The 26413-nt window shown below is 43.8% G+C and overlaps 1 protein-coding gene across 1 annotated transcript in view; it reads left to right on the top strand.

The window, feature by feature from the left end:
* Window positions 1–26413, top strand: part of MEI4 (meiotic double-stranded break formation protein 4) — a 118803-nt gene that overhangs the window by 4732 nt on the left and 87658 nt on the right. Inside the window, exon 2 of the mRNA XM_054022886.1 lies at window positions 14900–15468. Within this exon, the coding sequence (XP_053878861.1) occupies window positions 14900–15468 (569 nt within the window). The remainder of the gene's footprint in view (window positions 1–14899; window positions 15469–26413) is intronic.

The raw sequence follows: 26413 nt of genomic DNA, 5'->3' as shown, positions 1-26413 counted from the left end.
TGCCCCGCTGTGTTATTTTCCCAACATATATTTGGATAGTTGAAGTCCCCCATCACTACCAAATCTTGGGCTTTGGATGATTTTGTTAATTGTTTAAAAAAAGCCTCATCCACCTCTTCCACCTGGTTAGGTGGTCTGTAGTAGACTCCTAGCATGACATCACCCTTGTTTTTTACCCCTTTTAGCCTAACCCAGAGACTCTCAACACTTCCGTCTCCTATGTCCATCTCCACCTCAGTCCAAGTGTGTACATTTTTAATATATAAGGCAACACCTCCTCTCTTTTTCCCCTGTCTATCCTTCCTGAGCAAGCTGTACGCATCCACACCAACATTCCAATCATGTTTATTATTCCACCAAGTTTTAATGATGCCAGCAATGTCATAGTTGTATTTATTTATTAGCACTTCCAGTTCTTCCTGCTTATTACCCATACCTCTCGCATTTGTATATAGGCATCTAAGATACTGGTTCGATCTTGGCTCCCAGTTTTGCCCTGACCCTCCTTTCTCTCTGCCATTATAGCCCACACTCCCTCTTGTTTCCAACCCATCTCCCAGGTCTCCATGTTCCCCACTTACCTGTGGGCTTTGCTCACCTGTCCCCGTTGAACCTAGTTTAAAGCCCTCCTCACTAGGTTAGCCAGTCTGTGTCCAAATAGGGTCTTTCCCCTCCTTGAAAGGTGAACGCCATCTCTGCCTAGCAGTCCTTCCTCGAATAGCATCCCGTGGTCAAGGAAGCCAAAGCCCTCCTGGCGACACCATCTTCGCAGCCGGGCATTCACCTCCATGATACATCAGTCTCTGCCCGGGCCCCTACCTTTGACAGGAAGAATCGAAGGGAATACCACCTGCGCTCCAAACTCCTTCACCCGTACTCCCAGAGCCCTGTAGTCACTCTTGATCCGCTCAGTGTCACACCTCGCAATATCATTTGTGCCCACATGGATGAGTAGCATGGGGTAGTAGTCAGAGGGCTGGATAATCCTCGACAATGCCTCCGTAACATTTTGGATACGGGCCCCCGGCAGGCAGCATGCCTCCCGAGATGAAATGTCAGGGCAACAGATGGGCGCCTCCGTCCCCTCAGCAGAGAGTCTCTGATCACCACTACCCTATGTTTCCTATTTGCAGTGGTGGCAGCAGACCTCCCAGCCTTAGAGGTACGAGGCTTCTCCTCCTTTACTGTAGGGGGTGATTTCTTCTCTCCTCTATCAAGAAGAGCATAATGGTTACCTATTACCACGGTGGGAGGGTTCAGAGCAGGGATGGAGCACTGCCTGCCGCCAGAAGTAACCAGCTGCCAGTGTCCACCCTGAGCCATCTCCTCCTCCACCAGTGGTGTATCAGCAGTCCTGTGTACTGGGACAACTACCTCAGCTGTCTCCACATGGACACTGTCCAGGAATTGCTCGTAGATTCGGATGCTCCTCAACCTAGCCACCTCCTCCTGTAGCTCTCCCACCTGCTGCCTGAGAGATTCCACCAGCAGGCACCTTTCACATTGGATGGTTCCCCCAGCCTGGATATCAGTAAGTGGAAATTGCAAGTTACAGTCTCTGCAAAACCACACCAGGATCTGGGTAGAAGCATCCAAGCTCAGGCGCTCTGTCTGGCTGCAGGCGCAGGTGGAGGAGACAGAAGCAGTGCTGGCACAGGTGTTACAGGTCTTCCTAACCATTGTAGCCTCCCTCTCAAACTCCCCTGTCTGCAGCCCCCTGTCCGCTGAAAGGGTTGTTTAATCAAGAAGTTTTGAATGTAGTTGGTTTATAGGTTTTAAGGGGAATAAAGGGAAAACAGATAGAACCAGATAGAACCTCGCCCCCTTCCCGCTTCCCTTCCCAACTCCCTTGTGAAACTCTCTGTTAGCCCCTGTTCGCAAAAGTGATACATTACTCCAGTCTGCTTTCAGCTTGGGGGCAGAACAAGAAAGAAACCAGATAGGATTAGGGAAAAACTGACTTCAGGGCAAGCAGCCCCTGCTTTCCCACTTCCAGTAGGGGAGTGAAGCCAGATGGACAGTGCATCAGATGGAGAGCTTTTTGCTTTTAAGCTTTACCATACCATTTTAGATGTGTGCTCTCCCCTGCCCCCTGGTCTCGCTCCAGAATCATGGTAGCAATAGTACTATCTTTAGGAAAGAAGGAAATTCACTTATCTCTTCCTGGACAAACTCTTTGATTTGGGCTCTGATTAGTGAGAGCGAAAGCAAGCACATGGAGTGGGATGGTTCCTGGAATATCTTGGATTTAGGACAGACCCACACACATGATGCCAGGGAAGCCAATCACAGGCTTGGGCTGAGGATGAACACACTATTGCTGATTTTCCTGTTTTTGTTTTATTTTGTTTTTCTTTTGTTTTTGTGAGAGATGGGATTTAAGAGGGGACAGGCACTCTTCTTGTGATGATGCGAGAAGCTTCAGCTCCCTCTTGAAGTTCATCCATGCGGGAAGTGTCTGTCCCTTCACTTGCAGCATTTGCAGGAGGTGAGAGGGGGAGGAGGTAGCAGAGAGCTCAGCAGCACAACACAGTGCTGCTCCCCCACGCCTCTCTTCTTCACTTCCTCTCTCCTCACTGCAACACCCACCTTGGGAAGGAGGGATGGGTCAAGCTCCACTGCAGCTCCCCCAGGCTGGTTGGGGGAAGGGGGGCTGCGAAGAACCCCAGGGGCTGTAGAAGAAGTGTAAGTGATGATGGGGGGTGCAAAACTGATGGGGGGTTGGGAGGCCTGGCAAATGTGGGCCTGGGTGCGGCATTGTTATGGGTGGTGGGCAGTTGTGGGAGCTGGAGGACAGACAGTTGGTGTGATAGGTAATTGTGGGGGTGGAATTGAAGTGGGAACTAGGAGAACAGGATTGGTTTGGGGGCAGGATTAATTGCTGGGCAAGGGGTGGGCAGAAGTATTTTTTTCGTAGAAATCCCAACATTAAATGCTTCCATAGGGCGGGCATTGACCTTATTCCAATTTTGCAAGGAGAGAGAGCATGGCCTTTGAACCTCATTCTGCTCCTAGCAGCACTACCCAGCACTACCTCTTCAGGAAGCATTGTTACTTTTCCTGTCCTGAAGACTATCTCCAGTCAGCCGAGGGTTTGTATTTAAAGTTGGGAGAATTCCCAAATGGAATGTTCTATAGTACTTTAAATTCAGACAGCTAGCTCTCACAACTATCATAGCATTCATTCCGTAACTAAATTCAACAAACATTGCTTCTCCAGTTAAGCACTGAATTCCAGTCCTCAGGAGCACTGACAGTCTCAGGGCAGAGTAGTTATGCCTCTTAGATTGAGATCAATTAGATGTACATTAATTCTCCAAATTCTGCACGTTGATTATCCAATCTTACATAATTGTTATGCTTATAAGAAGCACACAGAATCTTTTTCTAGGGTATAAGGCAATCCGCGGCGTTTATTGAGAGTACAGTTTTTAAGCATTAAAATCAGCATATGCTTCCATTCTCTCTCACACTCGCACGCACGCGTTGTGCAGCTGGATTTTATAGTTACCAGATCTTAGTGTTGCTTGGTCAGTTTCAGTGGCCAACTGAAACTGCACAAGAGGGAGAGGAGGAGCTGTGTCTTTGTTGGACACAATGGAAGCTCCGATGTTGATGAAGAACAAATCCAAAGTTCCCTGGCAATACACCCTTCTTTTATAGTAATAAGTTCCCATACAAGTCTATGGACTTTGCTGCGTCACATCGGAGCTGTTAATCACAAAGTAGTCAAGACTGCTCCCAATCAGCATTATATTGGGTTGTTACTGGGAGTATCCATAGCGGTTTCTTATCTCGTCCCTCTGGCTCCACTCTTTATCTTGTCCTTGGGGCTTATGCCTTGTTTTAGGGTCGTCAATCTGCCATTCGGGTGATTCTGATAATAAGGTTGGTGCCTCTCAACTTCTCCACTCTCCTCTCGACCATTTGGCCCATTAGTACTGGCGCCTCCTGTCTCTTCTCTGTTAGCATGCCATACGCAAAACAGTAAATAATTTCAAAAGCAAGAATTACAGCCATAACACTTCTATCCTTCTAAAAACGATCATTAACAAGTAAAGCAAAGAATAAAACCAAAACAATTTCTTCTTACTAATTCAAAGTTAGCAAAACGGAGTACAATTTACACGAGACAAGTTCTCCCCATTAGGCTTTTGGCCTACACAATGCCATTTCTTTTCTTTTGGTAGAACTCATCTTCATATCTTAATGTCTAGGTTTAAACGTATATCTGCCTAGTTTCGATGTTGTTCTGTAAAAGGTGATCCTGCTTCTCACACTGAAGGTAAACTGCTATGAAAATCTCACTGTAACAGACTTGTGGTGCTTAGCATAAAGAAGGATAGGAAAACATACCTGTGCTTATCTAAAAAATCCCTTTTTTTCAAGTAATAAGACCTGGCTCACCCTGCAGATATGTGGATCATCCAGAATAGAGAGAGAAATTGACATCCAAAGATTTGGGTTGTGCGTTGTTAAGTGGGATTTACCAGGCTCTGCTGTAGGAGAAATTGTTGTGCTCTTTCCTCAAAGTATTATTTATCAGAATCTGTCATTTTAGGAAAGTGAATTTGAATTATTCTGACTTTGAGACTTGGGCAAATACCAAACAACAAGTGTGTGCAGAATTAGAATTTGGGAATTCTGAATGCCTGATTCATGCTCATTTCTCTGAGTCTGTTCCTAAATGGGAAATCTGTAGTACAACCAGTTTTCTTGAATTGCAGCCCTGTGTTTTTTAATCAGAAAATACTGTCTTTTCTTTAATTTTTTTGTAAAGGTCCACTGAAGTGTATAAGCAAATGCTAGAGTACTTGGTGTAAAACATCTCTAAAGAGAAAAATGTGTTGCTTGCTCAATATAGAGAATATTGCAAGCATTTACCATCTGCAGAACTATTCTGAAATAATACATAGAGGATGTAAATAGGTCCTGGGAGCAATTAGGTCTCTGAAAGCAGATCTTGTTTCCAAGGGACCATAAGTGCCATAACCATATTAGTGTGCTAAACAGATACAAGTTCTTGAAGTTGTGAAGGAGGGTGTTTTTTTGCAAACCCAGTAGCTTAGCTTTTAATGAATGCAATAGTTACCGAAAAAGTAATGTGGTAGAGAGGCTTACATAATAAGCCAGTAAAAAAAAAAAAAAAAAAAAAAAGCCACAAAAACAAATAGTTGAAAGGGTGGAAGAATGAAGTGAATAAACCTGATTCATCATTCATGAAAGTCTACCTACCAATATTTCAGTCACTGAAGACTTAATGAAGGGTAGCAGGGATGCCTCAATGTGAAGAGACGGTCGTTGGAACTGTGGAGCGCGGCATAGCTGTCCTCCACTCTCCCTAGCTTACTTAGTCATTCAAAGTTATAGTTATAGTTGTAGTTCTAGTGTTTATAGTTAAATAGTTTTAAAGTTGTTATAGTTGTTATTGTAGTTCAGGGGGTTAAGGGGGTCGTCTCCCCCTTTCTCCCCCGGCCGCGGGCCCGGGCTCATGCCCAACGCTCCCGGCTTCAAGCAGTGCGCCTCCTGCGCTAAGCCTATGCCAACGAGCGACCCGCACGACTCCTGTTTGAAGTGCCTGGGAGAGTCCCACCAAACAGACAAATGCAAGATCTGTAAGGCCTTCAAACCAAGAACCAAGAAGGAGCGGGACTTTCGGCTCAGGCAACTCCTAATGGAGGCGGCACTTAGCCCGGACACTCCTTCCACGGGCCAGACTCCGACGCCTAGCACTTCGGTGCGCAGTGCCCCGGCGGCACCGGCTATGACGACCACGCGAGTGGCGTCAGACAAGCCTCCCCGGCACCGGACCTCGTCGGCACCGCAAACACAGCAAGTGCCGCGGCGCCGGTCATTATCCCCAGGGCATAAAAAAGCCCATAAGACGGGGACGTCCGTGCCGAAGACGCCGGCTCCCCCAGTGCCGGGGGTAGAGCCGCGTCCGCCGGTGGAGCAACGGAAACAGGCGCCTCCAGCACCGTCGACTCCGGCGCCGAGGCCGTCGAGTCCGGTGCAGATAGCGTCTCCACCGAGGCCGGCGGTGATACAGTGTCTCCCGTCGACTCCAGAGACCTTCGCGGCGGCGAGAGACTTGATAGCTCTCACGGAGCCGGCACCACCTCAACCACCGGCACCGACTGTACCGTTGACTCGCCCGGTACAGTCAAGAGGGAAACCTGCCTTGATGCGCCCTCCATCACAAGGGCTGGAACCTCGGCGCCTATCCAGGTCCCGAAGCAGGTCCCCACGCCGCTCGCAGTCCCGGCACTGAATATCGTCTCGGCACCGGTCGTACTCGCGGCCAAGATCTTCGTCGCGGCACCGGTCTACGTCTCGGCACCGCTATGATCGTCGGCACCGATCAACGTCGAGACGTAGTTCTCGGCACCGCCACGCTCGACGCTCGACGTCGAGAGGCCGCTCCCGGCACCGGGCATACTCTAGGTCCTCGTCGAGGTCCAGATCTGACTCCCGGCACCGACGAGGTCATCGGCACCAGTCGCGGTCCCGGCACCGATCGCCGGCACCGCACAGAGATAGATCATCTCCGGACTGGCACCGTGCGGCACCGCAGACCACGGGGATCGTTTCATCTTTCGCGGCACCGCCATGGCCGTCAAGATCGGCGTCTCGCTCCTCGGAGGACCTGTCGAGATCGGCATACCCCCCTCAGGGGCAGGCCGAGGAACGAGACTTGGGCCATTGGCAGGAGAGGGCAGAGGACCACTCTCATGGACCATCTCACTGGTCGTTTTGGACCCCGTGGGCGTATCACCAGGAGCAAGGGGCTTCATTACCATCGACCTCTCGCTCGGGTCACTCGGTCAGAAGGGCCCCAGAATCCACCATCTCTCGGCCTCCGCCTGGAGGCATGGAGGCTTCTGTGTCCACACCACCCGACACCGTGGACCCAAGTGCAGGTGACGCTCCGACCCAAGACCAGGGGGACCGGGACCCCCCCTTGGATCCACTACCACCGGAGGCGTCCTCCTCCTCCTCTCCGGATGAGGCAGTGGCGGGCACTTCATGCACGGGTCCCCCTCCGATAGATCTTCGGGCTCACCAGGATCTCCTGCGCAGGATGGCCCGTAATATGGACCTGCAGACGGAGGAGATAGTGGAGGTGCACGACCCGATCGTGAATATCCTTGGATCGGATGCCCCATCGAGGGTGGCGTTACCCTTGATCCGCACGATCCAAACGAACGCGGATACGATATGGCAGACTCCTGCCTCCATTCCACCCACAGCGAGAGGGGTGGAAAGGAAATACTTTGTCCCATCTAAGGACTATGGGTACTTGTACACACACCCCCAACCGTGTTCACTGGTGGTGGAATCAGTGAATGCACGAGAGCGCCACGGCCAGCAGGCTGCAGCGCCAAAATCAAAAGAGGCTAAGCGGCTTGATCTGTTTGGCCGTAAGGTTTACTCAGCCGGAGGGCTACAACTTAGAGCGGCGAATCAACAGGCGCTACTGAGCCGCTACAATTTCAACTCCTGGAACTCTATGGAGAAGTTTAAGGAGTTGATTCCCCAAGAGTCCAGGGAAGAGTTTGGAGCCATGGTTGAGGAGGGTAAGAAGGTGGCTCGGACCTCCTTACAGGCCTCCCTGGACATAGCGGACTCGGCCGCAAGGACCCTGGCCGCAGGTATCGCTATGCGCAGGACCTCCTGGCTCCAAGTTTCGGGTTTGCCCCCTGAATTACAGCAGACCCTACAGGATTTGCCCTTTGAAGGACAGGGGCTGTTCTCGGAGAAGACGGACTCTCGATTGCAGAGCCTCAAAGACTCCAGGACAATCATGCGCTCCTTGGGGATGCATGTTGCGGGTCCCCAGCGCAGACCATTTAGGCCGCAGCCTCAACGTTTTTACCCCCCTCCACCTCGTCAGAGACAGGACCCTGCCAGAAGGCGAGGGCGAGGTGGTAGGAGAAGATGGGCTGGCCCTCAACCCGGTCAGAACCAAGGGCCACCAAGACCACCTTCAGGTCCTAGACAGAACTTTTGAAGGTGCGGTCGAGGACGGCGCCCCAGTCATCCCCCAGGATCCAGCTCCCTCCTTTCGGGATCGCCTCTCCCACTTCCACCGTGCTTGGTCCCTTATAACTTCGGACCGTTGGGTCCTCCGCACGGTGGAGAGGGGATACGCTATCCAGTTTTCTTCTATCCCCCCCTCCCACCCCCTTTCCCCGTCCCTCTTCAGGGACCCTTCTCACGAGCAACTTCTTATACAGGAGGTTTCTACGCTCCTGGCCATGGGGGCCATAGAGGAGGTTCCGATAGACTTAAGGGGCAGGGGATTTTATTCCCGTTACTTCCTGATCCCCAAGTCCAAAGGAGGTCTGCGGCCCATCTTGGACTTGCGCGGACTCAACAAATTCGTAGTAAAGTTGAAGTTCCGCATGGTCTCTTTGGGGGCCATTATCCCTTCCCTCGATCCTGGAGACTGGTTCGCCGCCCTCGACATGAAAGACGCATACTTTCACATCTCAATTTACCCACCTCACAGACGCTTCCTGCGATTCGTGGTAAACACGGTGCACTACCAATTTACAGTCCTTCCCTTCGGCCTATCCTCGGCCCCAAGGGTGTTCACGAAATGTATGGCTGTCGTGGCAGCGTACCTTCGTCGGCAAGGGATACAGGTGTTCCCGTACCTAGACGACTGGCTGGTGCGCGGTCGCACCAAGGAGCAAGTTCAAGCTCACGTCCACAGAATAGTGCACACATTCAACAAGTTGGGCATCCTACTCAACAAGGACAAATCCACTCTAGAACCTACCCAGAGAATAGAATTCATCGGCGCAGTTCTAGACTCCAGACGTGCACAGGCCATCCTGCCAGACAAGCGATTTGGCACCATCACGAACCTCATTCAAGGGCTCAAGGCCTTCCCAACTACCACGGTGAGGTCGTGCCTTACCCTGCTGGGTCACATGGCTTCCTGCACGTACGTAACCAGGCATGCCAGACTTCGACTTCGCCCGCTTCAAACCTGGGTGTCATCAATATACCGTCCACATCGGGACTGCCTGAACATGGTGGTCACGGTCCCGAACTCGGTCCTGGCCTCCCTCACCTGGTGGCTAGATCACACTGTAGTCTGCGAGGGGATGCCATTTCACGCCCCACAACCCTCCCTGCACCTGGTCACAGACGCGTCATCTCTGGGGTGGGGCGCCCATCTCAACGAACACCATACCCAGGGCCTGTGGACTGCATCCCAGTTAGCCCTACACATCAATGTTCGGGAACTGATGGCGGTGCGCCTGGCGTGCCAGGCATTCCTCAATCTCCTACGTGGCCGCTGTGTGTTAGTTCTCATCGACAACACCACGGCCATGTTTTACATCAACAAGCAAGGAGGAGCACGTTCGTCAATTCTATGCCAAGAGGCCATTCGCCTGTGGGACTTCTGCATCGCCCACTCAATCCATCTCACGGCATCGTTCCTCCCTGGAGTCCAGAACACTCTAGCGGACCGACTCAGCAGGTCCTTCCAAACGCACGAGTGGTCTATCCGTCCGGACATTATACATTCCATCTTCCAGAGGTGGGGGTTTCCCCAGATAGACCTGTTTGCATCTCGAGACAACAGGAAGTGCCACGTGTTCTGCTCCCTACAAGGTCGAGCTCCGGGCTCCCTCTCGGACGCCTTTCTGCTTCCCTGGAAAGACCACCTGTTTTATGCCTTCCCTCCGTTTCCTCTGGTCCACAAGGTACTGCTCAAACTGCGCAGAGACCAGGCACAGGTAATTCTGATCGCTCCTGCGTGGCCAAGACAACATTGGTACACCACACTGTTGGAGCTCTCGGTTCAGACACCGATCCCGCTTCCGTTGGATCCGGATCTCATCTCTCAGGACCACGGCCGGTTGCGTCACCCCGACCTCCAATCACTCCACCTCACGGCGTGGCTGCTCCATGGTTCACCCAGGCAGAGCAGCAATGCTCGCACTCTGTACAACAGATTCTACTGAGCAGTAGGAAGCCCTCAACACGGACCACGTACCTGGCCAAATGGAAGCGGTTCTCCTGTTGGTGCGAACAACGAGCCACATCCCCGTTGCAGGCACCCATTCCCCTTATTTTGGAATATCTCCTCTCCCTAAAACAGCAGGGGTTGGCGATATCTTCAATTAGAGTTCACCTGGCCGCTATATCGGCCTTTCACCCAGGGGAACTCGCGTCCTCGGTATTCTCTAACCCGATGGTCGTTAGATTCCTCAAGGGCTTAGACCGGATGTACCCACAACAACGTCAGCCCATTCAGACGTGGGACCTCAACCTGGTTCTCTCCAAGCTCACAGGTCCTCCATTCGAGCCACTGGCCACCTGTTCTCTTTTGTACCTATCCTGGAAGACAGCCTTCCTTGTAGCCATCACCTCAGCAAGGCGCGTTTCTGAACTCAGGGCGCTTACATCCGAGCCCCCTTATACAGTTTTCCATAAGGATAAAGTGCAGCTTCGTCCACATCCTGCCTTTCTCCCTAAGGTGGTTTCTCCTTTTCATATCAACCAGGACATCTTTCTCCCGGTCTTTCATCCCAAACCACATGCCACTCGCCAGGATCAACGTTTGCATTCCCTGGACGTACGAAGGGCCCTGGCCTTCTATATTGACCGCACAAAGCACTTTAGAAAGACGACGCAACTCTTCGTTGCAGTGGCCGACCGAATGAAAGGCTCACCGGTCTCCTCACAACGCCTATCCTCCTGGATTACGTCTTGCATCCGGACTTGCTATGACCTGGCAGGTGTCTCAGCACCGCACCTCACCGCTCACTCCACGAGGGCCCAGGCTTCCTCGACGGCTTTCCTGGCACAAGTTCCGATTCAGGACATTTGTAGAGCAGCGGTTTGGTCATCAGTCCACACATTTACAGCTCACTATGCACTAGTGCAGCAGTCCAGAGACGATGCTGCTTTCGGATCAGCGGTTTTGCACACAGCAATGTCTCACTCCGACCCCACCACCTAAGTTGGGCTTGGGAGTCACCTAATGGAATGGATATGAGCAAGCACTCGAAGAAGAAAAGACGGTTACTCACCGTTGTAACTGTTGTTCTTCGAGATGTGTTTTGCTCATATCCATTCCAAACCCGCCCCCCGTCCCCACTGTCGGAGTAGCCGGCAAGAAGGAACTGAGGGGGCGCCGGGTCGGCTGGGGTATATATTCAGCGCCATGAAGGCGCCACTCTAGGGGGCTCCACAGCCGACCCGCCGGTGTTGCTAGGGTAAAAATCTTCCGACGATCGTGCACGCGGCGCGCGCACACCTAATGGAATGGATATGAGCAACACATCTCGAAGAACAACAGTTACAACGGTGAGTAACCGTCTTTTTTGGGTGTGCGGTTCCCCTCTCTTCTCTGAATGTATTGACTAGTGATTTCATGTTTGATTCACAAAGTGGGTATTAATAATTTGGATCTGTTTTTGTACCTAAGTGGGTTTTTTTATTATTAGTTTCATTGTGTTTTATTAGATCTGATCCTTGCTGGCAACCATTTGATTTTCAGAAGTTGAGCTAAATTAGAGGCTCCCAAACTGCGGTTCATGGAGCCCAAGATGGTGGTAACAGTGCTAGATATCACGTGGTGCTGGATCTTCCTCCTCCTTTCCAGCATTACCAACCAAAAATATATTCCTAACAGCTAAACAACTGTTGTAATTGCCACAGGGATGATATGCTAAACATTGAAATTAAAGTATTTTATGATTGGGGACCCTTCTCTGATCAGCTATGATATTTACAGAACTAAAGCCTTTCACTTCTTACAACAGAGTTCCATCTCATCCCAGCTTTTAAAAAGAAGTTACTTAAGAGATGTAAAGCTTAATTTAAAAAAGCCCAACTTTATTTCAAAAAATAATTTAATGTTCCTAAGTGACAACATTATACTTACCTATCATACCTTTTACAAAATCCAAGCATTTACAAGCATGGATATGTGTCTAAGTACATAAATATAAAATTTTCAAAACCACCTACGTTCCATTTTATCAACTATGGGATTTAAGCCATCGAAGGTCAATGGGATTTAGGCTCATTCTTAAGGTGCTTTTGAAAATTTTAGCATAAACAAATTGCCCATATAATAAATGTAAACACATTTGTATCAAGTAAAAAAGAATGGACATTTCAGCCCAGCCCAGCAATCTTAACTCTGACCCTGTATTTTTAAAAAAAATATATTTGTTATCTTGATTTTGGTATCAAAATATTTTCAAAGTTAAGTGACAAATGTTAATTGATAAATATATACTGATATTTTAAGATTGCTGATGAAAGAATAGTATTTATTTTGGGTCAGAGCTAAAGTTTGCACACTTTTTTTAATTATCAAGGGAAAAAAGTGTGAGACTCTGTGTTTTTATATTCACACTATTCATCAGTCTGGAAATGTGCTGCTCTTGAGTATCCACATTTGTAAGCATTTATGGAGACTGGTCATCATGGGATAGAAGTGTTGGTTCCCAAATGATCAGGAACTGAGTCATGTACTCTGTCTCCCAGTGATAAGAGCAGCTCAGTGTACATGCTCTGCCTGTTCTTTGGAGTGGGGAGGGGGATGGCCTCAAACTTGGTTCTGGCAGACCATTCCATATCTCGTCTTTTTCCTTCGGTATCTCTTTTGTTCCTCGTCCTTGCACCCCTCACCATTCTGCTGACCTCAGCAGGGGACTTCTTTTGCCTCGGTCTTCTCAGACAAGATCATGCTCTGTCCTGGGGCCGGTTTTGTTCAATATCTTCATTAATGATCTGGACGATGGGATAGATTGCACCCTCAGCAAGTTTGTGGATGATACTAAGCTGCGGAGAGAGGTAGATACACTGGAGGGTAGGGATAGGGTCCAGAGTGACCTAGACAAATTGGAGGATTATCCTGGACCCCTGCCCTCTCTCACATGTGAGACACATCATGGAGGATAGGTCCATCAGTGGCTATTAGCCAGGATGGGTAGTGATGTTGTCCCTAGCTTCTGTTTGCCAGAAGCTGGGAATGGGTGACAGGATGGATCGCTTGATGATTACTTCTTCATTCCCTCTTAGGCACCTGGCATTGGCCACTGTCAGAAGACAGGATACTTTGGTCTGACCCAGTATGGCCATTCTTATGTTCTTGAGACAGCATAATATCATGGTCATCAGTGTCCAGTGTTGCAGAGGGGTCCAGGAGGATGAGGATGGATGTCTGTCTTCTATCCGTTGACAGGAGGAGATCATGCATCAGTGTCACTAAGGTGGTTTTGATTCTGTGTCCTGGCCTGAAAACAGATTCAGGTGTATGTAGAATGTTCACTTCAGTTAGAAGAGCCTGATGTAGCCATTTGCTAGCTTCTCTACAATCTTGCTCAGGAATGGGAGGTTTGACATTGGGCAGTAGTTGGCTAGGATTGATGTACCCAGGGCATTTTTCTTCAGTGTTGATTAGGCTATTGTGTGTTTGAAAGAGAAAAGGAAAATTCCTGCTCTGGATGAGGTTGTTGGCTATTTGAGGCCTGGTCTGCACTCAAAAATTAGGTAGACATAGCTTTGTTGGTCAGCGGTATGAAAAATCTATACCCCTGATTGACGTAGCTTTGCTGACCAAACCCTCCAGTAAGATGCAGCTATGTTGATGGACGAATGCTTCCATCAGCATAGCTACTGTTGCTCAAGAAGGTGGTGTTCCTACCCCAGTGGGAAAAACCATTATGTCAATGTGGGCTGCATTTACTCTGTGGGATTATGCCAGCATTGCTGTGGAAATTTAGCTATGCCGGTGTAGTCTCGGTAGTGTAGACATACCCTCAGTTAGTTGTTCCTGACTCTTGTTCTAGTGCATAGGAAGTACATGGCATCAGAGACTAGTACTATAGAGTGTTTTTTAAATGCACAAAGTAAAGTGGGAAAAAAACCCTGAGAAACGTTCTCTAACCTTTTTTTTCAGTTCTCGTATTTAGGTGTTACTTATAACAACTGTAGATAACACATTTCTGTCCAAAATGTTCTTTGACTTTTTTCCCCCACAAATTGAATGTTTCTCTTTAAAGGTTAATTGTGATCAGTTAACACATTTTTAACCAGTTGAATCTAGATTAGCTTCTAAATTGTTTAAGAACATATTATTTAAAGCATGTTAATACATTCTAGAATGGTACAGTAATGCAAATAAATAGTAGTAATAATCCATTTTCCAGGCATAGACAAAACCCAAGAATTCTTTTTTTTTCTAACAGCACCCATAACGTGATACCTGCTCGTAGATTCATACTCGTAAGCTGTCCTCCATTGCATAGTGTGGAAGAGAGTAGAACATTCCTGTGTTTTCCTGTTAAAAGCATAATTTGATTTGCTTGACTGACAAAGTAAATAGGTCACTCTCAGGGATATTTGACAAATTAAAAATTGGAAAGAGATTACTTAGTAGATACAATTGTTAATTAACTTTAAAATTTACAAAAATACTATTCTTTAAGCGGAAAAAGAGTGAAAAAGGTAATGGAAGATGGGAAATGGCATACAATCCTTTCCTTTGGAACTGATAGGAGTGCAAGTCCTATTGTACAACCAATTTAATTTACTATATGAAGTCTTTGAACCATCAAAATATTTAAAATCAGATTAAAACTGCTACTCCTAAATTGCTCAAAGGATTTTATCAGAGATACAGATTGGGCTATCTATTTAAGGCAGAATCTCAATAAGCATTGTTTTCAGAGATTTCTAACTTTATTAAAATGTGTTTTATATTCCATTAGTATTAAAATTGATGACTGGAAAACAACCTATACTGTATTATTCATTTTTTGTACTTAAGATTTATGTTAAAAACATTGGATTAGATATGGTACATTCTTTGTGAAAGTATCTCAGAAATATAAATATAACTTTCATGTTTGTATTTCAGGAAACCCAGATGCCTTTACTGAAATTCTGCTGGATCAGGAACATATAAACCCTATAATAAATTGCTCAAGTCAGCTAGAAGATTCTGGGTGTGATGTATCTAGTGACTGTGTATTTGATACTGTAGACATATCACATAACTTTGGGCACTCTGAGCACAGTTGTAACACTTCATCTTGTACGTTTAATTCTGAAATACTTCCTATATTGAATACCCATTGTACTAACAAGGAAAAAACTCTGGCTGCTCACATGCAGTTCTTGCAACATCTCCTTGAACTAAGAAAACTGACAGAAGCAGGAGATCTGAAAACAGTCTTTACAAAGCTTGAAAGCGACTGCTCCACAATATCAGATTCTGTCTCTCGATTGCTTGATGGCCTGCTTACTTTTTACAAGAATCCTAAATTTCCTGTCTCAAATTTTCTGACAGAAGCAGTTTCTGTTTTGATCAATTTAATAACTGATGCTAATTTATCTAATCATGTTCTGAAAATGTGTTTTGAGAAGCTAGAAGAATTTAAGAAAAACCTAGTTCAGATTATTTTAAGCAACAGCAATATCAATAGGGTAAGTGAAATAACTTCCAACCTCACTATCTACGTTAGCATGAAATCCAAATATACAGTTTACAATAATAGTATTATTAGTTAGAAATAAAATATTATGCCTCCTTGGAACTTTCAACAGAGACTAAGAAAAAGTAAATATGTAAAAAAGAGAGCATGTTGTAGCACTCGTCTTGTTTAAGAATAGGATTTCAGTGAATATCAGCATTTGAAAATCTTTTATCTGAATGTATGCAAAGTTCTCCTCCAGCCCCAAATTTAGGGTTTATCCTCCAACTAGCCAGTTATATGCAGATCAAAACAAATTTGTGGAAACCAGAATAAATACTGGTTTTTTTGCTTTGCTGCATGAGGCGATTTTATAGTTTGACACAGGCTACTAAAAATGTCCAATGATTTTTTTTCTTTTGCCTGCATTAAAGATGTGGGGTCAGATCCTCAGCTGGTGTAAATCTGCATACTTGCATTGAAGTCTGTGGAATTATACTGACTCACATTATCTGGGGATCCAGTCTCCTGAAGCTTGAAAATAATATTTAAAAATAAAACACAGGAATTAAGAAAGGAACATAGGAATTGAATGCCCACTATTATGAGAGTAAAGAGGAGTGCATACTTTACCTTTTGTATACCATACATCATTTGATATTTCTCTATCATGCTATTTTTGATTAGTTGTCTGTGTTACCTCAGAATTTGACATTCTTGTGTGAACCCCAGAACTTGACAGTACTGTTGTCAGCCATTTTGTATGTTCAACCACTGCCAGCTAAAACCCAAATACCACAGAGTGAAAAATAATCTTAGGTCTTTGTAAGACCAGGTCAAACAGTTGCATACTTTCGGTTTGCTAATGAAATTTTTTTGTTAATTTTGTGTTTTATTTTTTATTTAAAAAATAAATAACCTTAATTTTAAATACTCCTAACATATTATTATAATTATTATAACTAAAATGCTAAAACATTTTAAAATAATAAATTTATTAAATATAACCAATAAAATTACTATACTAAAATCCCTATAAATTATATATTTTGTATTAATATTAACTATAAAATAAATAATTTGCTTTAAAACAGTCCAAAAAAACATTTCTTCAAGCAAAAAACTAACATCTAAATTCCCCATCAGCTAAACTAAAAAAAGCCCCTAAAAGCCTGGCTAATAATCACTCAAAACCATCTCAAACTATAAATAACTATATCTAAAATATCCTAAACCTATTGCACACCTGTGTGTGTGCGTGTGTATAATGCTTAAAATCTAATAAATAACTTTAAATAAAAGCACACTTGCTTATATCACATATCAAACAAATAAGCTATGCATCTTAATAATTTATTCCTAACACTGCCTAAAAAAAAGCAATTAAATTACCACGGCTTTAAATTCTAAAAAAACCCAAGTAACAATCTCTTCCAAATTAAATAGTCCCTGTCTTTCTCCATGTGGAGGTTTTTCCAGTGCCTGCTCTTGAACTTTCCATTTCTGCTCTGTTTTCTTGAGTAATGAGAACTGAACACAATATGTAGAATTTAAGTATTTTAAGTACATACAAAAATCCACTTCAATATAAAAGAAAGGGGAAGGGTCTAAATATTGTACAGTATGTCTTACTGAGGGGAAAAGTGTTCAGCAGAACTACTCATGTGCAGAAGTCTTTCCATGATCAGAGTCTTAAATGTCTAATTTCAACACATTCTCATAATTGGATTTCTTTGTTGTGTTCTGTTCAGCATCCCATCTATTTATTAGCTAGTCAGTAGTTTGGAAGGGCTTGAGAATTCCAACTATTCTATACTTGTGCCATAAGGAGTAGAGCAGCATAGACCTGACTACAGTAACTCCTCACTTAACGTTGTAGTTATGTTCCTGAAAAATGCGACTTTAAGCAAAACAATCTTAAGCGAATCCAATTTCCCCATAAGAATTAATGTAAATGGGAGGGTTAGGTTCCAGGTAAAAAAATTTCGCCAGACAAAAGACATTATATGCAGTTTGACCCCTACTCCTAGGCCTGCAGAATCCTCCCCGTGCAAGCTTTGCGGGTTTGGGCTCAGCATGGGAGCCAGGCAGAGCAGGCAAGCGACAGCATATAGGAAGTGACACTGTGCTGCATCCTTCCCCAGCACTGATGGAGATGTGTCTACTAGTCTCTGAGCAGCAGATCACACAAATGCCTGCTCTAGTTAGTCACTGAACGTGCCCCCACCCCCAGGGTGCTGGGGAAACCAGTCGTCTCCTAAGGGAACCAATCTGCCAGGTTGCATGGTACGCTCGGGACACACAACGCAGAGGCACTAGGCCTCTAGATCTCTGCACAGCTGGAGAGAGCCATAGGCTTCTGGGGCTACAGGCACTGACTTTTCAAACTACCGGGGGGTGTTTGACCCCTGGCTCTGCCCCAGACCCTGCCCTCATCCCACCCCTTCCCTCAAGGCCTCTCCCCGCCTCTTCCTGCCCAGTTCCGCCCCTGAGCACGCCATATCCTCGCTCCTCTCCCAGCCTCCCTGCATGCCATGAAACAGCTGATTGTGGGAGGCGCGAAGAGGGAGAGGGGAGGCGCTGATCTACGGGGCCCACCAGCAGGAGCTGGTGGTGGTTGTGGAGGGTGTTAGAACATTGCACAACTTTAAACGAGCATGTTCTCCAATAGAACAGCAATTTAATAATGAAACAACTTTAACTGGGACGACTTTAAGTGAGGAATTACTGTACACTGAGCCTTTCCTAAAGCAGGTGACTTCTCTTTTCTTTGCTCCTGGTCCCTCCGCTCTCGACTTTTGATGCAGAGTGAAGTTCTTGGAATATTGTACTTCTGAGCAGAGGAGCCAACAGCAAAGATAATGAGAGTAGTTTAAAGAGATGGGAGAAGAGCAGATGTCGAGTGGTTTTCAAGGGCTTCTTGAGGATCGATTGTATCTAGAGTTTCCCTACTTGGAGGTGGGTGGGTGAGGAGAACAAGTGGACTTTTATCGAAAAAAAACAAAACTGAAGAAATGATACATCACAACAGCACACCAAAAAACCAAAAACAATCTGTGGAAACTAGGTGGAGTTTGTTTATGAATAGAATCACGAGGATATGGTAGGGAATCCAGGAAGAGGGATTCATTGTTGGGGTGGGGAGGAAGAAGGGAGAAGGAACCATGGCTCGGGTGGGAGGTGGAGTTAGCATATTTTACATAGGAAGAAAGCTGGGTGTGAGATTGGAAGCAGTGTTTCCCGTTGGGCAAACCCAGAAAGAAGGTTCATGAGTTCCAAGTCAGCTTCATCTCTACTATTTAACTACTGGTACATTGAAATAGACAACTTTTTGCCAAATTACAAATGATCTACACTCTATAGTATATTAATAGAACTCATTACTGCATTCAAGTAGTTTGAGTGAACATCTGTTTAAACATATATTAATTAGTTAACCATGCTGTAGTAATTGCTAAGTTTCTGAAAAACTATTTAAATTGATATAGTTAATACCAGTAATGGTGTTTTAGTGATACTTTAAGTAGAAAAAAATTGAACAGTTTATTTTTAGTTTCAGTTTCAGCCTCAGCGTTGAAAAAAAAAAATTAAGTAGAATGGAGTGTAGAATTTTTAATAGAAGTTGTATGACTAATATGTCTTTTATCTAATATCACCCAGGGACATTTTTGCTTAGCTTTTAATTATCGCTATTTACCCAAACAGTGATTGAAATATGGAGGGTATTGATTTAAAACAAGATAGCTAATGTGTAGCAAACTGGCAGCTGGTGAAAATTCAGATCACTTAAACACCTTCAGAATAAAGTAGAAACTTTTTTTAATGTCTAATCTTAATGTTCGTGAGGATGACTTTGAAAACACGAACCCAGTACAAACCAATGCAGCATTCTCTCTTTGACGTTGCAGACAGCCTGAAATAATAGTTGTAAAAGGTGTGAACTTTCCATTAATTTCAACAGAGAATAACTGAAACCTAGCGATGAGTGATGGCAATTTAGAGTCACACTTAGCTATTTCACTGATGATCATGATGTTAGGAGTATCCAGCCATTCTTATTCAAGTGCTAGTCCCTACATGTGATCTACTGTGGGTATGAATGCACTCCATGCACCCAGAGTGCCACAGAATCCAAAGACCTGCTTCAGAAATTTGGTCCATCTGGCTGTGGATTATATTAATTGTAACTGCTTAGAGCACCAAAGGATCTCAGCAGTTTACAAACAGTGACTTAAATACTTTAAAAAATTGCTGAGTGGTGGGGAAGAAATATCCCCATAGTATAGATAGGGAGAAAAAAAATGAGGCAGAGACATTTGATATAACTTACAAGAATCTCATTGCTTGAGTTATTTATCACTAGGTTGGACAAAGCACTAGAAAAATATATTGTAGGAACCGATAAGACCACTTATTCAAGTTAGGCACTTCAAATACAAAATTTTGGTCTGAAATTCTAAATTCACATTTAAAGAAAAACTTGCTTGTTCTTCAGGATGAGGGAGATAGAATTAAGGAAAATACTTCTAATTTTAAAATATAAAACCTCTTTGTCTTGTAAAACTCTAAAATAAAAGAAGACAGTAGCTACTTCCATTTCCTTTTTCTTTGGCAAATAGTTCATAGGTGCATAATTTTCAGAGAGATGAACAGATTTTTTTGAAGGTGTCTAGATCAATTCCCAGAGAATCCATGTAACTGTAAAGTTGGTAATCTGAAGGGTTACTTTGTCTTTTTCCACCGAAGGTGTTTACAAATTCCTTAAAATCTGTTTGGATTGGCATTAGTCTCCTCTAGGTAAACTTCTTAAGTCTTTGTGTCCTCCCTGACCTTCTCAGTGATTACAGTCTATGGTGAGTTGTGCTTCAAGGGGTTTGCTTGCCTTCTGGTTTGAAGGCAATTGTGGTGTTTGTTTAATTTTGTTTGGTGGTGTTTTTATTTCTTCCATTTTAAGACAAGGGACAGTATCCCACAAAACTGTAGGAAGTTTTGAAAATTGAGTAATTCTATTCCATGCAGTTCATTTTCAGGATTACATTAGTTCTGTAGTGGAGCTGTTTTTTTGCTGTGCCTCTTATCTGGCTATTGCCAAAACCTATCCCTAAGGACACTTTTTAATTTTTTTTTTTAAAATTAGGCCACAATGTAATTGCATGTTAAATACAGTAACTGTTTAGTTTTTATTAGTTTTTAAGTGTTTATGAAGTTGGAATATGCTTATAGTTAATTAAGATTCAGTGAAACTATAGTTAAAAATATCAAATTGTCTATATAAACTGACATTTAAATGACGTTTTTCTTTGGGGTTAGAGAACTACTTCACAGTGGAATTATTTTACAGTATTTATTTTAAAAAATTTGATAACTGGAAAACAGTTTTTTGTGATAATTTCAGCCTACTCAAGTATGGTAGGTTAGCATCATTTCACTGACATAAAATAGTATATATAGTCAGGTCCACCTCATAGAAGTTAGTGGGCAGCAAAGGCTTTTATTAGCTACATCATCTGCTATGCTTTGGTAGTAGTCGATTATAGAATAGTACATAATTACAAAAGGAGCTCTGTATCTACTTCCCTTTTTATGTCTCCTCATAATTAGAATTGAAAATAGCAGATGTCATTCAAAAACAACAAGGAAAGTCCAACATCATAAAAAAATCCTTTTTCGAACATACACCAGACATAAACTGAGGATTTTACCATTTAACTATTGGGTGCAATTATAGGCGACAATCCGCTTGCTGTAAATGTCTCCACTCTGCCTTCGACAGTTCTGAACCATGAAAATAATTGAACAATCATTTAGCTTACAATGAAACCTACTGTTTCCAAATTATTGTTGAAGGAAGAAACTCACTCCCATGCCACAAGTCTGTCACATCAGTTACTTCAATGATGGCATAAATAATTAATAATTATGGGAATTCCCTGGTGCTTGGAATCTGACTTGGAAGTCCACTGTTCATAATAGATGTATTGGCAACACTGAATTCACCTTTTTAAATAAGCATGATTGATAGGGCACTTAAAGTAGTACTTAAACAAAGCTAACTCAGAAATCCATTGAGGAATAACAGAAGACACGTGGTGAAGTATATCACCATGCTCTGCTGAATGAATTATTATTATTATTATTATTATTATTATTATTTTTTGGAGGCTGATGGTAGCTGCAAGATTGTGGGTGGGGGAGACAGTCCAAAGAGGTACCAGAATGCTTCTCACTCCCTTCATTGTTCCTATGAATAGGATTTGCAATACCTATTTCCCCTCCCTTGGACTCCATAAGTAAGGTCCAAATAGCCTGGCTCTATTGATTTGCAGGACCTGCTGTAAGATGTATTTATTTATTCCACACATTGGTAGGGGAAATTGTTTGACTGTGCCTGAGGTTTTTATGAAAGCAGAGTTTTGCAGGAGTCTTGGAGTTGAGCTGTGTAGGTTGTATAGTTAAATATTTATTATTTATCTTGTTTCTATAATTTGTTGAACACAGTCTCAGGTGCCTTCTTAAACTTACTATAAATTCTCTGCACATGGCAAAATAATTCGCCTTTTCTCTACACTGTCTAGAGGATTTATTGTTTCATCTGGATGTTCAGAAATTTTGGAAAGATGGATTGTCATGGGGCGCTGCTGTCCTCTAGGTTTTTAAATTAGGGAGCCTTCTATATTAATGGGTGACTTGGCTTGTAGGTCTAGAGTTTATCAGGAAAGAATGTCCATAAAATCCAGCATACAGTTCTTCATTTTCAGAGTTGCTGTAAATTGTGTTTTTGGTTTTAACGTGACCTATCTTCTAGCTTGCTACATTTTTGTTAAAGTTCTTCCTCCCTGCAAAGAAGGAATGTAAGAGATGTTTTTTCCTTATAACACCGTTGTCTTCTCCAGTGCTTTGTTCTACATCTCTTTGTTGGTTTGAAGAGCGATGACAGTCTCTTTAAAATCAGACAGTGATAGTCCTCTCTATTAACCTCCTGTTGTTTGAAGAGGAGAATTTTTGCTCTCAGGAGCTTTACCTCTTCGTGGGTTGCCTACAAACACACACACAGTTGCAAGGGAAGGGTGAACAGATATGCTATTTATTGTTTTGCTAAGTAAATGGGTTTTGGGAAAAATCGGAAACTTTTCAAGTTGGGGAGACATTTGATCCCCACCTGCAGAATGGGTTATCTAGTTACCTTTTGCAACTGCCCAGCAAAAATTATTGTTTCTAAAATATACAGTGTTTCATGAGACAACAGCAGTTCAGTAGAGATTCATTTTACGTAAGTGTGAGTCATGAATTTCAATTGTAGGGTGTGTTGCACATTCATAAAATCCAAGAGTTGCTTTTTGCCAGTAAGTTATGGGGAAATATCTCATACGTAGACTATATGTCACAGCAACAGAATAATTTCAGGATAAGGTAAAGACTATTATGGATTTTACAGTGAGCCAACTAATAGAATCGCTTTCCTAAATTTGCAAAATGCTTGCTGGAGTGCTATAAAAGAAGGTTAAAACCTATATGTAATTATGTCAGAAAGCTTCTCCAAAAAAGATTTGTAATACTCTATAAAAGCATGAATCAATATTTCAAAATAAGTATAGGGGTAAATGTTATCAAGAAAATATTATGAAATGTGAACAAGCAACGTAAATGGAACTCAGAAGTGAATTCTGTATTATTCATCACATTTTAATTCTAGATAATGTAAATTAACACCATAGGGAAATGTAATAAAAGTATTGTCTTAACTATCTTTTCTGCTCAGCTTTAAAGTAGATGGGCTATATGCAAGATTTTAATACAATCTAGCATGTGATTGATAATGGGTTTAACAGGAATGCAGATACAAGAATTGCAAGCATGGGATTAATGTCTTTATAACTAAAGGGCTTGACAACAGGGTAGCCTGAATACTTTGGGAAACATCATCATGTTGAAATATAGCATAATGAAAAACATAAAACAGAATTTTGGATAACTCAAGAACAAGCAACTAAATTATGAATTGTGTGTGTGTGTTTTATATATAAAAATACACCTTAAAGTAGTCAAAAACAGTGCCTAAAGATCAGGAATCTGTGTCATATTCAGGTATAATTATATGCATCACCAAGGATTAAGATTTGCAAATAAAGAGAAATCATAATTTTATATAGATAGCTTTATTATGTTACACAATAACTAAATTAGCTATAGGTGACACTAAATTTCTGTATACAATTGTAACTTGCTGTCTGTGTTGTCAGCAGTCACATTGACATTACCTGACTCATCAATGTACAAGAGCCTCCCTATTCAGGGACAGATAATATTTAAAAATAGATTAAGGTTATCCTGTTTCTCCAGTTCCTTTCAAGTCCAGTAGAACTTTAGAGTTATGAACACCAGAGTCACAAACTGACTGGTCAACCACACACCTCATTTGTAACAGGAAGTACATAATCAGGCAGCAGCAGAGACCAAAAAAGCCCAACTAAACAAAAAAAAAAAAAAAAAAAAAACCCAAATACAGTACAATACTGTGTGAAATATGAACTACTAAAAAGATACAGGGAAAGTTTTTTTAAAAAAAAAAAAAGATTTGACAAGGTAAGGAACCTTTCTCTGCTTGTTTCATTTAAATTAAGATTCTTAAAAGCAGCGTTTTTCTCATAGTAAAGTTTCAAAGCTGTATTAAATCAATGTTCAATTGTAAACTTTTGAAAAAAACATAACATTTTGTTCAGAGTTACAAACATTTCAGACTTACGAACCACCTCCATTCCCAAGGTATTTGTAACTCTAAGGTTCTACTGTATACAGCTAGTGGGCTTCAGTTCTTCTTTGAGTGATGGTCTCCACTGTGGGGTTATGCATGCGCACCATGCATGTGGAGCTGGAGAATTTGAAAATCATGTATATTAGTCTGTGCATGCACCCTGGCTCACCTCGTGCCACTGACCGACGGGATAAACAGCGGAGCAGACCGACTACCTCTCCAGTTTCTTCCCACTGTTGTCCAGGTCAGAACAGGCTTCGTCTTCATCTCTTAAGATAAGATTTAGCTTTGTAAATAGTTTTAGCATTGTATACAGTTTATAGTTTTAGTGTTTTCATCATTTTAGTATTGGATTAATCTTTGGGGGAACAATCCCCCATACCTTTTGTGGGTACTATGGAAGCAGAGAAAGAACGGACAGGAAGGAACTGTCGTGCATTGCAGTTCCTTCCTGTCAGTTCTTTCTCTGCTTCCACAGTACTGTATGATGCCCTACACTCCAGGCTTCAAACTCTGTGTTTCCTGCCCATGATCCACCAATGCTGCCTACACTGCCTCAGAGAAGCCCACGTTGTAGTGAGGTGCAGTATCTGCTGCTCATTCCCCAGCTGTACTCAAGAAGGGCTGGAACTCTGTCTCCAAAACCACCTCATGAACAAAGCCATGAGACTTTAATTGGACCCAGGCCAAGGAACCCTCCTTCCCTATGCATTGGCCTGACACAGGAAGGAATGAGCCTCCTGCTGCTAAGTCTGACACTGGTGCCAGAGAATCGATTCCCATAGACTCCCTGGTGGGATTTTCTCCGGAAGCACTAGTACACATGAAACTAAGTCTTACTTGAAATGCATTTTGATACTTTCGGATTAATCTTTGAGCAAACCCAGTACCTCAGCCCAAGAAGACTTAGGTTGGTCCTGCTTTGAGCATGGGGTTGGACTAGATGACCTTCTTCGGTCTCTTCCAACCCTAATCTTCTTCTATGATTCTATGATAAGTCCCAGAGGCTTGACAAGAAAGCCCAAAAACATCAGGCTCCATTGGTACCGGAACATGATCCATTGGTACGGTCATTCTTGGCCCTTCCTAAACCTTGGGATTCATCGGCATTGACAAAAGACTGTTCACACCCTATCCATGGCACCGCCTTTGACAGCACCCTTTCCAGCTCCACTGGTCTGAGCACAGACAACCACTCTTACTCCAGGGGGAACCGGGCCTCATGCTTCCCCACAGGATATCTCTTCATTCCTGGATCTGGATTCCTTTCCAGGGATGTCATAACACCACCTGGTTGGAGAAGTTTATTGTCCATTCCTTTCTTGAAATACAACTTCCCTCCAATGGCACTGGCGGTTCTGCCTCTAGAACATGAATCAGCTTTCTCCTCACTGGGAGACTTCAATCAAGAGGAGCATAAGTTTTGTTACCTTATGTATTCTCTGCCACCCAAAAGACTTACATCACTGTGAGACCAACATCCACATTTAGCTTGGCGCTGCTGGCACCCTGCTGTGGGCCTCTGCGTCCCCCTTTGGCCCTTCCTGCTGGCCACATTGGGGGCCCTGAAACCAGAGTCAGTCAGGTTAGCTAGAGTCACCTTTCCCATTGAAAAAGGCACTCAGATGCCTCCTCCCCCGTTCCTTCCAAATAGGAAGACCAAGATGCACTGGATCTAGCGGCTCTTCCGGAAACAGCAAAACTGCCATCTTCATCTCTGGATGAGGTGGTAACCCTTATGTCTCCCTCTCCCCTGCCATCTGTTCAGGCAGTTCCAGGATCATTTTTGTAGAATTGCTGGTGAACTTCAGATTCCTCTTTTGAAGAGGTTCAGGAATCCAAGCACAAACTCTTAGACATCCTCCAGGCAAACTAGCGCTCCCCATTAATGAGGCTATAATGGAGCCATCTAGGGCTGTGTGGCACAGATCAGCTACCTGTGCTCCATTATAGCCTTATGTGGACTCCCTGTTAGACCGAGGAGGGATAGAACGTGTCCCTCCTCAATACCAAGGGAGTGGATTTTACTTGGCTTACTTCCTTATACCCGAAAAGAAGGGCAGATGAAGACCAATTCTCAACCTCAACCACTTCATTTTAAACTCAAGTTTTGTATGGTCATCCTGGCCTTTATAATACCATTCCTAGAAAAGAACATGGTTTATAGCTCTCAACATGAAGGACGCATACTTCCATGTCAATATTC

The sequence above is a fragment of the Malaclemys terrapin genome, chromosome 3 (genome assembly GCF_027887155.1).
Source record: "Malaclemys terrapin pileata isolate rMalTer1 chromosome 3, rMalTer1.hap1, whole genome shotgun sequence".
NCBI classification, from domain to species: Eukaryota; Metazoa; Chordata; order Testudines; family Emydidae; genus Malaclemys; species Malaclemys terrapin.
Note: the sequence above shows the minus strand (reverse complement) of the source record. Positions and strands in the feature narration are given on the sequence as shown.